This window comes from Cygnus olor, chromosome 2 (assembly GCF_009769625.2).
Source record: "Cygnus olor isolate bCygOlo1 chromosome 2, bCygOlo1.pri.v2, whole genome shotgun sequence".
NCBI classification, from domain to species: Eukaryota; Metazoa; Chordata; class Aves; order Anseriformes; family Anatidae; genus Cygnus; species Cygnus olor.
This window is the reverse complement of record NC_049170.1, coordinates 33870870-33887536: the sequence shown is the minus strand read 5'-3', so window position 1 is coordinate 33887536 and position 16667 is coordinate 33870870. Positions and strand designations below refer to the sequence as shown.

The following is a 16667-nucleotide window of genomic DNA, read 5'->3' as shown; positions in this document are numbered from 1 at the left end:
TTGTCCCTGTGGTTGTCCATCCTCAAAGGAAAAAAAAAATCCCTTTTATCTGTGTCTGATGGTTTCCTTTTATCATTACATTACATGCCCCTGGCACAAGTTAGGCTTTATCTCTACCCTGTCACTGAGTTGTTGAAGACTACCACAAGATTATCCCTGAGCCCTCTCATCTTAGAGGAAACCTAGTTCTTTCAGCTTTCCCTCTTGCGACTACTGTGTTCAGTAAAGGTTTGGAAAAATCCTAAAATTAGTGTGGCATAGGAATGAGGAATGGGAAAGCTGCTTTCAGGTCTGAATTGGCAGTACTGCTTGTCCTGACAACCTGAGGTCCTACACTGCAGTGGGTAGAAATGCTTTGTCAGCAAGTACCTTCAGGTCACTGTAGTAACACTGATAGAAACCATTTGGAGGAATGTCAGAAGCAAAAAATAACTTGAATAATGTAATTAAGTAAACCATAGAGAAAATGTCCCAGCACCTACAGTGATTCACAAAAGATTTAACCAGCTAAAGGTTTCAATATGCTTAGTTCATGCTTCTCAAACACTATGCCTACATGTTCATCACAGTACATGGCAATCACAGTTTTCCATCTTCTATTATTAAAAACTTGTCTTCTGAGATTTTAAAACAATTTATCTGGTGGAAAGATTGCTTGGCTGGAACCATCCAGCAGAACCAACCAGGGTGGTGGTGTTTATGATGAGGATTCTTAGTGCTGAACTGTGGCTTATTTTGTGCATATTCCTACTTGTTGGCTCTTTGAGAATTGAGGATGTGCTTGTTAAATAAGGATCTCATCTGCAGTGGAAACATACTGTTAACTGTGTGAAACAGTCTTCAAATCAGTGATGTATTCTGGTATTCTTTAGGCTTTTTTTTTTTTGGAGTTCCTGTTCCTGCCATGCACACAGGAATAGATAATAGATACTGTCTTCTTCCTTTCAACAGTATATTGTACCTTATTCTTTTTTGTCTTCCTCCACAGAAACTCTCCTGGATGACTTCCTTCTCACATACACAGTTTTCATGACGACTGATGACTTGTGCCAGGCACTTCTGAGGCAATATCCTTTTAAGTGCTGTATTAGCAGGCGTCACACAGTGACACCTATGTTTGTATACTGTCAGGCCTAATTCATAACAACAATGCAAATGCTGTTTTTGTTTAAGGCTATATAAATCTTCATAACTTTTACAAAATAACATTTAAGATCAGGTTAAAACATGCCCAGAACATAAATGTTAATTCTTAGAATACCTGTGTAATATACTTCAGAATATGTTAAGAGGAAAAAAAATGAAGAAGTATTCAACAATGTCTGTACCTTTTGTCATTTTCATACAACATATAAATCATTTTGAGAAAAAACATTTTTTTCTCCTATTTCCAATTATTTCCATAAGCTGTGGTGTATTGCTTGAATGATCTTGTAAATACAAGATGAACCTTCTTTTTTTCCTTTCTTTCCTTTTTGCCACGAAAGCATGATCTTTTCACTTAAAGAAAGAAAGAATAGTGGAGGGACAGGAACAATGTATAAAGTGAGTACCTTCTGTCATTTGGTATTTCTGCTTTGTGAATAGAGGACAATAGTGGAAATAGATTCTTTTACTCCACCCCCCCCCACCCCCACCCCCCTTTTTTTTTTTCTTAATAGTGTTATTTCTGCAGATAGTATAATTTGTGCAGGGAAAAAGAATTGACTTCCTCTGCTCAGTTTTTTTTGTTGTTGTAATGATGCATTGTCCTCCTTCATACAGACATTCACATTGCCATCTGTGTGCAGGACAAAGGTTCATTCCCACTTCTACAGGAAAGATATGACTCAACATTGTATAACTCCTTTTAAACTGTTTTTACTTTTTATAGACTTCTCTCTCTAGTATAGAAAGGAAAAAAAAATCATGTTGACACAGGGGATAAACTGACATTTCTATCACTGAGTATTTCATTCCAAAAAGTTGAAATTCCTAAAGTTTCAAAGAGGATAAATATGCATTTAAAACTGAATAGTTTAGTGAAAAAAAACTTCCATTACTAAACAACAAACAAGGTGATTATGAAGTCTTTTCTGTCACTTGATTTTTAAGTTTCAGTGAACCTTTAGTATATTTTTCCCTTAACCTACTGTACCTATTGTGCAAAGAACTATCAAGGGAAAGAAGATGACTCTGATGTATCCTGTAGGAAACGAAAAGTTTTGCATTTGGTTTCTCAGTGGACTTCTCTCTACAAAGACTGGTTACACGAAGATGAGCATTTAAAACAATTTTTAAAGGTATTGAAACACTTCCTGATGCATTTCAGTGTTGTTTAATTAGCATGTTTTGTCTAAAAAGACCCAACAGCAAAAATTAAAAAGCATAATTTTTTCATATTTAAATTTTGTTCTTAATATTTCTATATAAAGTGTTTTATGCGTGTCTTGCCTTAATGTCTTAGAGGTAGTCATGTTGAACATGCATCTGTTATTCATACATTCAATATGAAAAACATTACTTTCAGGTATGAAACTTATAAAAGTACATGCAGTCTAGAAAATGGGGAAAAATTAGGAAGGTAGGAAATAAAACTATGAAGTTGTGGAGGTTCCTTAGACACACTGGTCTGCCAGAACAGGGTCTACAGTCAGTATTCAGATGATCACGGATGAAGGGCAAGTTTTGTTGTCTTTGTCTGAGGTACTAGGAAGAGTATAATGCTATTACACAATGTTTGTATATTGAGAACAACGCAGCTTTATGCCTTTTTATTAAATAAGATTCTGCCCTTCTTAGCAAGGATCTGAGTACCAAAACTTTATAATTGCCTTGTGGATTTGCAAATAGCCATGTCTTCACTGGGCCAAGATCCATAAGATCTAGCTGATAGTTTGTTGTTTTTTTTCCTCTTCCTCTTCCTCTTCCTCTTCCTCTTCCCCTTCCTCTTCCCTCCCCCCCCCTTTTTTTTTTCCTGCTGATAAAAAAAAGAAAGTATTTTGAGAGAATTTGTAGGACTGATCTTTCACCTTTCTTGAAAACTCTGTCTTGTAACTGGAGATCTTGAGGGCCTTTTTGCTCTGTTCAGTCGTTCACTCAAGTAAAAAAATGAATATTGAACTAAATTTGAAGAAAGTCTTGACTCAATTTAAAATGTCTACAAACATGAGGAAAAGTGAAAGAGAACATTGAATTTGAAAGTCTAAGTCAAATTATTATCATTTTAGATGAGTGGTGATGGTGTGGTATGTTCTCAAGCTTCTGAATGGATTTTTCAGAAGTAATTCACATTTCATGTAACAGCCACAAGTGCCATTTTATCTTTCTGTTTGTAGATTACTGAGTTCAACATTTTACTTTTTCACTTGGTGTTGATAAAAAGAGTGCTTCTCTGAAGACAAACTGAGCATTGGACTAGCCTGAAAATTTAAATAGGGACATTCTCTGCTGACGGGTCTTGCATAAAAACGATGAAATTTATTTCAGTAGGCTAGTGCCTGAATTGATTTAGACTACTGATGTGACACCTTAGATTTATTTTTGAGTTATCAGATGTTTGCAGATACTATTTTATTTTGTAGACGATATACCGGAATGTGCTAGATGATGTGTATGAATATCCCGTTCTTGAGAAGGAACTGAAGGAATTTCAGAAGATACTTGGGATGCATCGTCGTCAGTAAGCATTGATTATATTTGTGATCAAGTCTCATTTTATATAGAGTGTAATTTATTTTTGTTGGCATCTTGCTGGAATTCAGCGAAGATAAGGGGATGAGTGATACAAGTACTGTATTCATTTTTACAATTCATCTTTTCTTTAAAGTAAAGCTAGGTTATTCCATTTTATCTGATGTTTGTTGGGTGACGTGTGTTGTTCTACAATCGCTCCCATCAATTTTGGTTGTGATGATTTCCAAGTAAAGCAATAGCATGTGGAAAAACTGGCAAAATGTAATTCAGAACCAGCAGTCTTTGACTTCAAATGATGCATTCTCTCTCCTTCTCTCCCCTGCAGTATTGAGAAGCAAATCTCTTTGCAATGGTTGTGTTAGCGTTATTGTTTTACTAATAATTACTGTATTTGTGAAAGATATTTCCTCAGCACCTTTTTCTAACAAATGGAATCATTTCTGTGATTTGTCCTTTTGGGAAATGGAAAGAGCTGTGACCCTGGCTGCCACTGGTATCAGTGTCCTCTGGGAACTCACAGACTTTTTTTTCTGCATTGACTTTGCAACTCACAGAAGAGTTTTCTGGTTGAGTCAGATGCCCTTAGCTTTCACTGAAGGAGCTCTGCAGCTGTTCTGTGGTGAACATTTAATGTTAAAAAAAGCTTTTTTGTGTTGTAAACTTAGATAACTAGGACTTCCTAATCTTTGGATGGAGAGAATGATTTGGATTTTCTTTTTTGTTTCAGCACTGTAGATGAATATTCACCACACCGAAAGGTAACACAAGCCTGATTCTTGCTGGTTGCTAGTTTACAATTTCACTTTCTCTCCCCCTCCCTACTTTCACATCTTTTCTTGGCATCTCAGTTGAAAGTGATGGGTGGCCAAAAACATGACAGGTTGCATCAGTGAGGCTAGACCTGCAACATTGCTTAAGGATTTTTTTTTTTCTGCCAGTGTAGCCTAGATATCAATTGTGTGAACTAACCTGCAGTGGCTGTGACAGTATTATCATTTTAACAACACGTCCTGAGATGTCAGTGTTGAATATTTCAAACAACAAAGGTCTGGGAGCACATTCTGCCTGGCTGGATAGATGCAACAAACCTGGGCAAACCAGCCTGAGCACAGGTGTTGACTGCAGGTGGCAAGCAAACAGAGTAAAGGGGGATTTGTTGTGACAGGGACAGAGAAAGAAAGAAAGAGAAGAACATGGATTTGTCTATTTAACCAGAGGTAAAAGATGCAACTGGAGAATGTTTATGTATGAACTGTGCAGAGGTGAACTGCTGAGCTAGTGAAGTCTTCTGGACTGAAGCTGTAGTGTGTAACAAGCTTAAAATGTTACTGTGCAAATGTAGAAGGCAGAACAGTGGAATTGCTAGCTAGGCTGATTGGTACATAGGAAATGTATATAAGAATAAGTGCATAAGAAATGAGCTCTGCGCGTGACTACAAATAACCTTGAAATGTCGAGGCTGCTAGGCCTAGGCACATCTCACTTCCTCAGAAATTCCCACCTTTGCCATTATTTAGTAAGGCAACTCCCAGATTACTGATCCAGGAAAGGGTGGGTGGATTTCCTATACAGAAACCTCTTGGACAGACGTATGTGCTGAATGCTATATTCTGTGAATAACTGCTTTGTAAAGGGCAGGAATGCAGAGAGTCATTGTTGTATCTTTTTTTTTTTTTCCTTTTCCTCCCCCACTCCCTCACAGAATAAAACCTTTTTCCACCAGTTCAGTCTAAAGGAGAGCTGGCTGCAACACAGAGGAACCATGAATGAAGCAGAAGAAAGTAAGTATGACTGAAAGAGTGGGGGGAAAAGCTTAGTGCACTGCCTTTAAATGTCAGGGCAAAATTGTTTCTGAGTAAGGGCTGCCTGTAAGGTACACTTTATGAGATGTATAACTTCTGAACAGGACCCTAGGGCCACAAAAGAATAAAGGTTTGGCTGTAGGAAGATTGCCCTTCTGCCTCCTGCTTTGCAGGGTTTCAGCGGTGGGATGATACCTCAAGGGCTTTCCCCCTGCCCAGTTCCTCCAGCGGCTCTGTGACAGGCCTGTGTGTCTCATGGGTGAGGCAGCCTATCCACCAGACTTTATTCCTGCTCTGTGTCATGGTTTTGGTCTCTTGACTGAGATGTTGGGTGCAGGAGGTAAATGAGCCTGTCAGGTTAAGTGGGGCAGGATCTGCTAACTCTGAGAACCGGTGTAAGTTCCTTCTCTCCTCAAAAAACTTTCCTTGTGGAGGGAGAGATGCCACTACACTTTAATGTCAACCATTTCAAAATACGACTTCCCTTCATCGTTGGTAATGCAATAACAAAGTGAAGCTGTCAGCGTCCCGTAATGCCTGCAAGAGGAAGGAGGCAGAGAGAATAACACCATGCACATGAGCAGAGAACAGGCAGAAAGACCCTCTCCTGGAAAACATTGCCCTTTAACAACAAATCTTTATTTCTCCTTGGGAACAAAACTCCACAAGCTCATGCTGAGTCAAGATATTTTTAGTGCTCATTTGTGACATGGCACAAAAACAGCTCCATTAGTGCCAAGTCTTTTTCTACACTATGTTCTGCTGATAGGTAGCCTCTTTCTGTGCCTTAAAGTCTTCTAAAGTTAATTTGAGGTTTAGGCTGACGAAGCTGCTTCTAAAAATGTAATTTCTAGATGAGAACACCCACATGCATTTTTCTTCTTAAAAAGTCTGACACAGCTCATGAGTAGGAAAGGTACTGGCACAAGAGAGGGGACAGACCCCATGGCCACAGGGACAGGAAGAATAGGACCCAGCAAGGGCATAAATTGCTTTGCTCTCTCTCTCTTTGTGAGGATGAGCCATGGAAGATGCTGGGACTGAGGGAATGAAATAGAAAAAGTGGGGCTGGGGAGAGGAGAGAGAGATGCCTGGGTGTGACAGAGGGAAATGGTATGGGCTGTGGAGAGCTGTCAAGAGATGGTGCTTGTAGAGGATGGGTTTGTCCAAGCCACACCATGCTTCTTGCCCTCAGGGGCAGAGGTCAGACCAGAAGCATTTTATCTCCTAATGTAAGTGTTACCTCTCAGGGTGGTTTACACCCCATGCCCACAACCTCCTGGTGGCATTCCCTCCTGCATCTCACTGAGGGGCAGCATAAGCTCCTGAAGGGATGACATGGTCCATGCCCATAAATATCATGGATTTGTGGAGGGGAAGAGGATCAGTACAATGGTTGTTCTCAAGGATCTGATTTTGTAGATTGGTTCAATGCTAAATAAAGGGTATGTCAACAGCTCAATTATAAGTTAATATATTGCTGTCACCTACCCCTCCCAAATGGCAGAGGTGGAGATTTCAAACAAATTCACTGTAGGCAATGGAGGCCAAATATTCCTGTCAGATTTATTTTTTTTCTACCTTGTAATTTAGAGTGCAGTTTGATGTATCTATCTTTTCACTAGTTTTATGCATTCTGAAGAGAGATTCTGACACACGATGAGCACCTGATTTACTGTCTGCCAGCAGATATAGGTTAAGAAAAAAATTATAAAATCAAATGACTTTTCTTCCCCAAGGTTAAATGTTAAGTTCCTCCTTCCTTCTTATCTTCGTTTTTCTTTTCTACAACACAAAAAAGATGCTCAATAAGATAGAGTTCTTAACCACTTCTGGCATGGTCTCAGTTAATGACAGTGCCTTGAAGCCATGAAGATTTGTACAACAGCCAAAATTGCTACATACATTTGTCAGTAAAAATACAACATTTCTGGAGAATAATATTGTCTTATACTGTCATGGTAGCAGTCTGCAATAAGCACTTAAGTAGAAGAAAATGAAAAGTTTAAGCACTTAAGTGAGTAAGGAATCCAGAGCTGTGGCAATTCTCATTAGCAGATGTCATTTTTGAAACATCTGTGCCAGTCTACAGGTCTGTTTCTTTTTAAGTATGGCAGCTGTATTTCAAATATCTGGCTACTGCAAACTCAGGGAAAAAAATAAAAAGTAAACCTTAAAATTCTGGGAAGCAGAGGGAGCGTACATCATTTTCATAGCAGAAACAAAGTATTGCTTGAGCTGACCACAGCATTACCAGTGGGAATCTCCCTCCCAGAGCCTAAACAACTCTTGGACTTCTGTGGAAGTTTTGAGCCCAGGGAATTTCTCCAAACCAATCCCTTTTATGTGTGCCGCAAGTGACTCAGGGAGAGAGTTTCGGAACAAATTGAAGTGCTGTTCAGGCAGCCTCTGCTGGTGTTAAAATACCCTGGCAGTGCATGTAGTTTAAATGTCTCTTGAGGAACCTACTGCTCCAGGTGAAAGTGGAGGGGCAAAATAGTTTCTGCAGCAGAAGAATGGTGATTTATCTGAACCTAAAAGGAAGGGGCAAAAGGTGGTAACAGCTGAGTTTGCAGAGAAAATAGACAACAGAGGAGGTTGCCTGCTATGCATCCTCATGGTAGGAGCTCTTGAGTAGGTGTTGCTGACATGCATCCATGGAGATGCATCTGTTTGTCCCTGTCATTTCCCAGGAAGAGGGGTTGGCAAGGGGGATAATGGTGATGTTTGGTTCTTAGTTTCACGTCGCTGTTGGGCAGGGAGAGGGAGCAGCCCTTCCTGCAGCTGGGGCATCACAGAGGCTGGGGCTGCAAGGTTCTCCCCCCTGTTCTGCTGGGGTCTCTGACTGCTGCTGATCCTGCCTTTCTTCCTTCATGCAGTGTTCTGCCGTGTGTATATAACGGAGCACTCGTACGTCAGCGTGAAAGCTCAAGTAACCACTTCAGCACAGGAGATACTGAAGATTATAGCGGAAAAGATTCAGTACCCAGAGGAGGAGCTGGCACTGGTTACAGTCACGTTCTCTGGCGGTAAATAACATTCCTTCATCCGATTGCTCACCTTGTAGTGCATCACCTTAAGGGAGGGCTGACATTTTCTGGTGCAAGGATACAGCTGTTCCTGCATGGGCCCACAGCTGGATGACCAGGGAACAATGAGGAGCTGCATCCCAGAGTCGTTCCCATGGCAACAGCTCATTCTTGGGTCCTGCCGGATGCGGCGTTTCCACGCTGGGAAGGGAGTGCAAAGGACTGTCCATATCTATCAGTATTACAAGATATTTTTTTTGTTCCCCACAGATAAATCTACTTTCACGTCTAAATTAATTTGGAAGGCAATGAGGCATGGTTTGCTTTTAAAATATAAAAAGGAATAGCAAATACTGTATGTGTGGCTGCTTTCTTATTTACAGCATGGGGAATGAATATTCTCCAGGAGAAAGGAGGGAGACATGTATTTGCACAGTCAAGATACTGAGAGCAATCTAGCAATATTTTGTAGGTAGTCTTGCTTATGACTGACATTTTTTGCCTGTTAGTTCAGTGTTTCTCATTTACCAGGAAAGGCTTATTGTCTTTCCGTGGAGGATCAGACTGCTTGTGGGCTTTGGGACCAGCCGAAAGCCAAGATTTCGTCTGGTGTCTGTCAGGCCTCAAAATCACTGGTTGGGTTGTTTTCCTCATTGTGGTAACTTTTCTTTGTCTCTTATTGAAAATAAAGGAAGCAATGTAACTGGATACATGGAAAGGACAAGCTGGACCGGCAAAGAAGGGCTAAGACTTGAGAATACCTGGGCCATACTCTCAGCCAGCATTAGCTGGTGTTGATTCCTTGAGACAAAGGGCAAACCTGTAAAGATATTGCATTCAGTCTTACTTCTTTGAAATATAGACAAATGCTCGCTTGTTCTGTTTATTTATCTGATTCAGAAGTGGAAGGTCACATTTTCCTCCCCCGTGTCAAACACAATTAAATAACCTTTTTTTGCAGTGTTTTGGTGTGGGTGGCAAGGAGATGGCGCCCTGCCCTGGCAATCAAGAGCCTGGGCGTGGAGCGGCCACACGGGAGCATTATATGTAGGCGTCCTGGCCGGCTGGGTTACATCACTTGCAGATGTACTCGTTTTACCCTTGTGTGTGCCCAAACTTGAGTCCACTGCATTTTACAGCACTGCTGCCATTATTCTTCAGGTGTTGTGCTCCCGGTCAGGAGCAGGGCAAGTTTTGCTCTGATAGTAATAAATCTGGTGCTAACTGCCTATTTATCTAAAGAAAACCAACAATTCATAAATAATGAAACGTGCTATTATCTCTAGACCACATTGTTTCCTAAGAAAGCCACAGAAAAGAAGTCATTGCCATTAGGCTGTTCAATAAGAAGTAATCATTAAAATGCAGGTACAATAGGACTGTCATTTGTACATGACCATTGTAATTTCCAAAATGCTGTTTGGTCACATGGAACAAATTAACTGGAGATAGCACAGTTTCAGTATCCTTGTTCCTATGCGTTCTCACTTGTGTGCTGTGTGCAATAAACAGCAGCCTGCCAATGCTTTATTTTTTCCTTTGTTTTTCACTGTTTGTGTGACTCAGAGCTGTCATCCACCATCCACTTGGAGGGCAGCAGGCTGAGCATTGACGAACGTGTTTTTATTGTACTCTTTAAATGAACAAGCAAGGTCTTTTTATTCAAAATTATCTTGAAAGGACATACTGGTAGTTCAGCATGAATGTTTCTGGCATCAGTGTGAGCATGGGAAGGGGAAAAATGAATTGTTAGTAATGATGTTTTGCACTTGGACTCCTGTTTCTACCCCTCCCTCATGGGCCATGAAAAGTCCAAGGTAGCTGTCAACATGCTTGTAGTGCTTTTGGATCTACATTAATACAGTGACTGTAATCAAATCTTATGTCAGGTCTCCAGAAGATTACTTGGAGCCTGCAGGAAGAGACAGTTTTCCTAGGGCATGAGTGTTTAGCTGTGTTCTGGGTCTTTTTTTTTTTTTCTTTTTTCCCACACACCTTTCTCTGGTGCATCCAAAATTGCCCAGAGCAGAACATTGCCCAGTGAGTGGAGAAGAAAAGTCCTTTCTCTTTGTGGCCTGTTTGGTGTGTCCTGCTGGTTACTAAATAAATTGCTATAGGTCTAGAGGAATAATTTCTCTACATAAATTCTCTACATAAATTAATTAACAAGGACCTTTTTTTCTGCTCTATGGGTTGAACTGCTACTGATGAGATTTCTACCCCTGTTATTTTCTGCCTGTGACACACAGCAGCTCAGTCTCTTGAGGGTGAGACATGTTGCTTTAACTGAAGTCACTGCATTTGTGGTAGAGCCACTGGGTTGAAATGAAACGTTCCCAAATGCACAGGAGGTTAGACTAGAAAATGTAAGGGTTTGTTTATGTTCTGTCCTGTGTGAAGTCCACACTGAAAGCAGGTTATGGAAGATTTTGTGTTCTAGTCCACCATCAGAGACATTTTTCTTTTATTATTCTGAATAGTGTGGAGATGATGAAACCATGCTTGGTATATGTGTGTTTAATGCTTAGTTATGTTCTAAAAAAAATATGTGGCTTTACAAATATGTTTGTAATGTTTTTTCTCATATTTATATGCAGCTTATACTCCTTTTTCTGAAGCTTGTGTGTTTTGTTTTCTATTCTTAAAGAAAAACATGAACTACAACCAAATGACTTGGCCATCTCAAAATCTTTTGAATCATCCAGTCGTATGTTTGTCTACCGAAAAGATCTGACTGATTCTTTGGTAAGGATGTGTATTTTTACTTCCAATTTTTTATGTGTCTGACTCCAGATCAAGGGCTTCCTATTCATTTAAGAATGTGTTTTCAGTACATGACTTATTTTTCAGTTCCTTAGTGAAGCTTACTAAGGTGTTCTATACCTGGAAAAAAAATCTTGAATTAACAGCAGTTATTTGACTGAACAGTAATGGAATTTGTTCATCAATTTCAAATATACCAAAGCTTCTATAGAGCTTAAATCTTTCAATCTACGTCAGCCTAGAAAAGCTGGCTTGTGCTTGTACAGGGCTGACTGAGATGAGGATTACTTCAAAGCTCATGACTCCATTTTTTACCCCTTGTGCTTTTACGATACATAAAATGGCTACTATAGAGTTACAGAAGGTGGAAGACAAACTCTACAAACCTACAAACGTGGAATTACCACATGTAGATATATATGTAGTGTGAGTTTTACCAAAATTACTAAGCATCAGTGTGACCACAGTGTTGTGGCATCCACATGGTTATTTTGCGTCTGGCGGCATCTCCTTTTCTTCCATTTTCTTCAGAAGGAAGCTTTTGTCTGTCTGTCTATCCATGTCTCTGGTGCTAGGGAGGGAAGCAGGTTGAAGAGTAGAAGTTCTTTCATTCCCCCTGTCCTCAGGAAATGGGATTGAAAAATCCCTCTCCCTGTGCTTTCCCAAAACCTCAGTGAGGCAGGAACTCCAAGATTTAATATTTTCTGCTAATTATTCATATGCTTTGAGGAAAGTGCGGGGACAGTATTGCATCTGACTTTTATTTGTTGTCAGCACAAGTATCTGTGCATTCATCCTAGCAATGAGAAATGTCTATTTACATTTTGTTGGATCAATGTGCCCTGAAGAGCTGACATGCTGATATCATTGTAATCTGTCATCCCCATTATCTCCAGCATTCTAGCTGCCTCTAAAAATGCTAATATTAAAGAAGGGTTTCTAGTACAGACAGGTGACAGCCAATCTAGTTTCATTAGTTGCATAATAAAAATTGCAAAACTTGCTGTAACTGTCAAAAATATAGCACCAAAGTAATGGCTTAACTGATAAGAATAATCTTTCATCTTGGCAGATGGTTCATGTGCCAGGTTTCAGACTGATGAGATAAAAAACCCAAGAGAAATACAAACCTTTGAAAATCAGAGCTAATAATGGAAATGTCAAGTGGCCCTTAATATTGGCAGTACCAGTGAACTCCACAGTGATAACCTAAGTAACTTTTATGAATCAGGACCTGCAGTGTTTTACTGTTTGTTGGCAACTGCACTTGGAGTAAATTATGTTGAATTTATGCTGTTTGTAAATGTATGTGGATTGGTGGCAAGTTTTGTATATTTATTCTGAAGCTGGTGAGTTTGCAGAATGATTCCTTTACCTTGTAATATAAAAATTTCCTGGCGTCAAAATTTACTTTCTTGATAATTTCATATGTTATATTTACATTATGTTCATTACCTGTTTGGTCAGTGTTCCACACTCAAAGTTTAGAGAGAATAAGAGAATGGGAGGGAGAAATCCTAATCCAATGGGAAATCATTGATCCTATTGACCAATTCTTGTTTCAGGCTATTTATTAAATAGGCTATAACTGGAAAAAAAAACCTCAGTGCACTTAGAAGATTACTTAGTCAGTCAGCTCTGTTTTGTACCTTGGTCTAACATCTGTTTCATTGTGAAGCTTTTGGCACTTGCTCAGAAATTTTTGTTCTTGTCAATTATTTAGAACCCATTTGCTGAAAACGAGGAGTTGCAGCAACGGTCTGTGAGAATTTTGGGAATCAACACTTGGGATCTTGCCTTAGAACTAACAAATTTTGACTGGAGCCTCTTCAACGCAATTCATGAGGTGAGGAGCACCATGCCCACTTCCAAGTACATTGTTTTCATGCAGCAGTATATTGCTTTGGTGTCTTGATATTGCACCAGGATTTTGGAGCATTGGTATTCCTTGGTTCTTGGTTCACTGTCATGACAATATGATGTCACAGTTCTCAGCAGTTGTGGTATTGAATCAGGTCCAAGAGATGTGTTGTAATCCTTGATACTGCAAAAGTTTGACAAAGGTTTGTAACTTCCCTGTGGTGGTGCATCTCAAGTTCCCTGTATACATAGTGGGTTTTATTGAAACTTGCCTCAAGAGAGTAAAAGATCACAATTATTCTCTAGAAACTATCTGTATGAATGTGTTGTGTATGCAAATTGTCCTTTGCACTCGACAATATTCCAGTAAATACAGGACTCTATGAATAAGTGACCTTGATATCGCTATAATCACAAAAATATATATATATAAAAAAATCACTATTTCAGCAACTTGGATGTTCACATTACTGCTCTGGTTAGGTTTCAATGAGATAAAAAACCACTGGGCAGGCTTTATAAAATGTCATAATATTCCATTTCAGTGCCCATTGGGTTGTTTCAATGACTTTGATCGGTTCTCCTGTGAGCTTCTGAGTAAAACACACAGTTAACAGTACAAAATGTCACTTGAAAATATCATTCAGTGAAAAGTGTGATGACTTTCTGAGAAAGTGACTGGGAAATTCCCTTGCCTCTTGATGCTTTCCTCGATCTTTCATTTCATGTTCTTTTACTCAGGTTAGACACTTTAAAACCAGAGCTAGTCAAGATTTTTTTTTTTTTTTTTTTTTTTTTTTTTGCACAGAAAGCAAGACCCATGCTTCTGTTCATAAAAATTTGGCCATTTTTAGCAAGAAATTGGAGTGGAAATTTTTCAAATTCTGCAGTGCTCTGGGATTTGGTTGCTTCTTCATGCTGGAAGATAAGTGAAGAAATTCAGAAAGAGACAGATTAGTTATGTCCTGTATCTTCCTGAAACTAGAAGTGGAACTGCAGGAAATCTTAAAAGAAAAGTACACCTTGCAGGACTTCCAATTCACCTGAATACTGTAATAAGCCTCTAGACTGCTAAGCCAAACCTGAAAACTGAATCATTTGTGATTGGCTCATGGACAATAAAAAATAGCCAGTTGTATCCAAGTCTTGTCTCAGAAATATTTGTCGTAATTTTAACTTATTTATACTTAAATCATTTTTGTATCCCTAATAATATTGACAATGTCTTCCAGCAAGAGCTCATATACTTCACATTCAGCAGACAGGGCAGTGCTGAAAACACTGAGAATCTCAGTCTTCTGCTTCAAAGATGCAACGAGGTCCAGCTTTGGGTTGCCACTGAGATACTCCTCTGCAGCCAGCTCTGCAAGCGTGTACAGCTGGTCAAAAAGTTCATCAAGATTGCTGCCCAGTAAGTTACTAAAGTTGCAACAAAAATCCTTGAATTCACATGCTTTATATATGTATATATATAGGGTGGCAAAAGAGAATGAGGTGCAAAGCAAAGACAAAAACCTAATTTGCCATCCTGAGTTCTAAGAGTGTAGTAACCATACCTAGATAAAACAGTCCATAAACAACAACAGCAAATACTGGCTAAAATTCGATGTGGTGGAGTGTATGATGTTCAAATCTTCCCCAGCTACTTAGCCAGTGTATTTGCAGCATCAACTGCAAAATCCCTGATGATGTAGGGATACCTCCTTTCTTAGCAGGGCTAACCTGAGGAAATGTGTTACAAAACTGTTTGAGCAGCCACACTCATTCTCCAAAGACTACAAGAAAACCAGAAAACTGTTTTAAAGGCCTACCTCTATAGAGGAAACTGGCTGCAGTAAGCTGTTGCCCCATGCAATTCTGTTTGGAATACTCTTTTAATTTGTTGGAACGGGTGGAGGGGAAGGGAAGAGGAGGGCAGAGGTTCTTCACTAATTAGATATGGCATTCTATTCTTGCACTATTAGTAAGTACTATTGGCATTTATTCTATGCCTTGGAACAAAATACAGATATACTATACACAGAGAGTTCTTCTCTCTGTAATTATTCTTATTTTGGTAACCAAGGGAATGGAGCAATTTAAATATGTGCAGCCATTCTTCTTGCCTCTTTCTCCACTTGTTGGTCTTTTGCAATATTTGAATATGCATGTTCATGGAAAATGTATAATTTGTTCCCCTCATCGACTGGGTTGATTTAATTTGCAAGGCAGTTACATACAAAAGGCTGTTCTCTACTGAAGCAGTGCCTTTGGTGAAATGAATTTTTCTAATTTAATCTAGTGTAACTCATAAATGTGATTTGATTTAGGTTGCACGTTCTGGGGTATACAGTAATGCTTTCATTTTCTGCCTTATCAATGGCCAAGTTTGGTCCAATTACGTCAAAACCGGTTGGCTCTGTGTGCCTTGCTTGCACCACAATAGCATTAATTTGCATTCCAAGAAAAGTTTCATATCTGTCCCACATGAATAGGGATATATTTGTCTCCAGACTAGAATGTTTCTCTATATGAATTAATTCTGTGTCTGTTAAGTGAATAGTCGAAGTTGTGGAAACTAAATACAGTTGTCAGTAAATGGAAGACAGGCTCTCCCAGTGCACTGGAGAAGCACTCATCAGATCAGTTATGTCAAAATCTGCATATTGCTATGCAAATAGGACAGTATCTAGTTCGCTGAGGTCTTGTTTTAATCCAAAAAGCATCTTTCTAAAAGAAAACATCATATCTCATAAATTCTGGACAAGTTGGGGTGGAGAAATAGTGTGCTATGCGCAGTCACAAGCCAAGCAGCCCTGCTGTTTTGTTTAAGACCAAGGCAGAGAGGTAGGGAGCTGAGAGCAGCTCTGACTGCTCCCTGTTTTCTCTTTTAACTTAGTTGAAGTTAAGTGAGAGATGTGCCATCTAGAGATGGTACGCCATGATGAGTGCAAACTTTATACAAACTTGTAACAAGTGCCAGAGAGTTTCCAGTCTATGGCCTTGGCATGTGCTTTTCAATGGTGATTAATCCAGTGAAGACAGTGGATTCACTCATACCTGAAATCATCTTAAGAGGATTCTCTCTTACACACACACGTCTTTTTATTTCAGGATTTAAAATTTCCTAATGGACTGGAAATAAGCAGGGGCCAACTGTATGTAGTGAAATGTCAAAGAATAGAGGTATCAAGCAAATTCCATAGGAACCACTATTGAAACCACTGCAAACTGCAACTAATTTATAGGGACATGTAAATTGAACATTAATCAGATTTTCAGACAATAAAAATGATGAGGGATTGCAAATGCATTGGAGGATTAAAAAAAAAAAGAAAGAATGATCTAAGGAGTCTAGTGGCATGTGCAAACAACAGTGGGATAAGATTTAATTTAGATAGATGCAAAGTAATTCAGCTAGGGAATGCTAATACTGAGCTGAAGAAATAACGGCGTGATTGTAAAGAACAGTGCTGTGACAAAGGTCTTCGGGTGATAATAGATGACAAATTAAAGACAAGGACAAAGTGTGACGCTGTTCCAAGTAAATATATTTTAT

At 39.3% G+C, this 16667-nt stretch overlaps 1 protein-coding gene across 6 annotated transcripts in view; it reads left to right on the top strand.

Annotated features, from left to right (window-relative positions):
- RAPGEF5 (Rap guanine nucleotide exchange factor 5) overlaps positions 1 to 16667 on the top strand; it is a 161370-nt gene that overhangs the window by 125498 nt on the left and 19205 nt on the right. For all 6 annotated transcript variants that reach the window (XM_040547900.1, XM_040547901.1, XM_040547902.1 and 3 more), the window contains 9 exons: positions 989 to 1067; positions 2138 to 2282; positions 3564 to 3661; positions 4403 to 4433; positions 5378 to 5456; positions 8357 to 8506; positions 11154 to 11251; positions 12993 to 13115; positions 14362 to 14540. In XM_040547900.1, coding sequence (XP_040403834.1) covers positions 989 to 1067; positions 2138 to 2282; positions 3564 to 3661; positions 4403 to 4433; positions 5378 to 5456; positions 8357 to 8506; positions 11154 to 11251; positions 12993 to 13115; positions 14362 to 14540 — 982 coding nt within the window. The remainder of the gene's footprint in view (positions 1 to 988; positions 1068 to 2137; positions 2283 to 3563; positions 3662 to 4402; positions 4434 to 5377; positions 5457 to 8356; positions 8507 to 11153; positions 11252 to 12992; positions 13116 to 14361; positions 14541 to 16667) is intronic.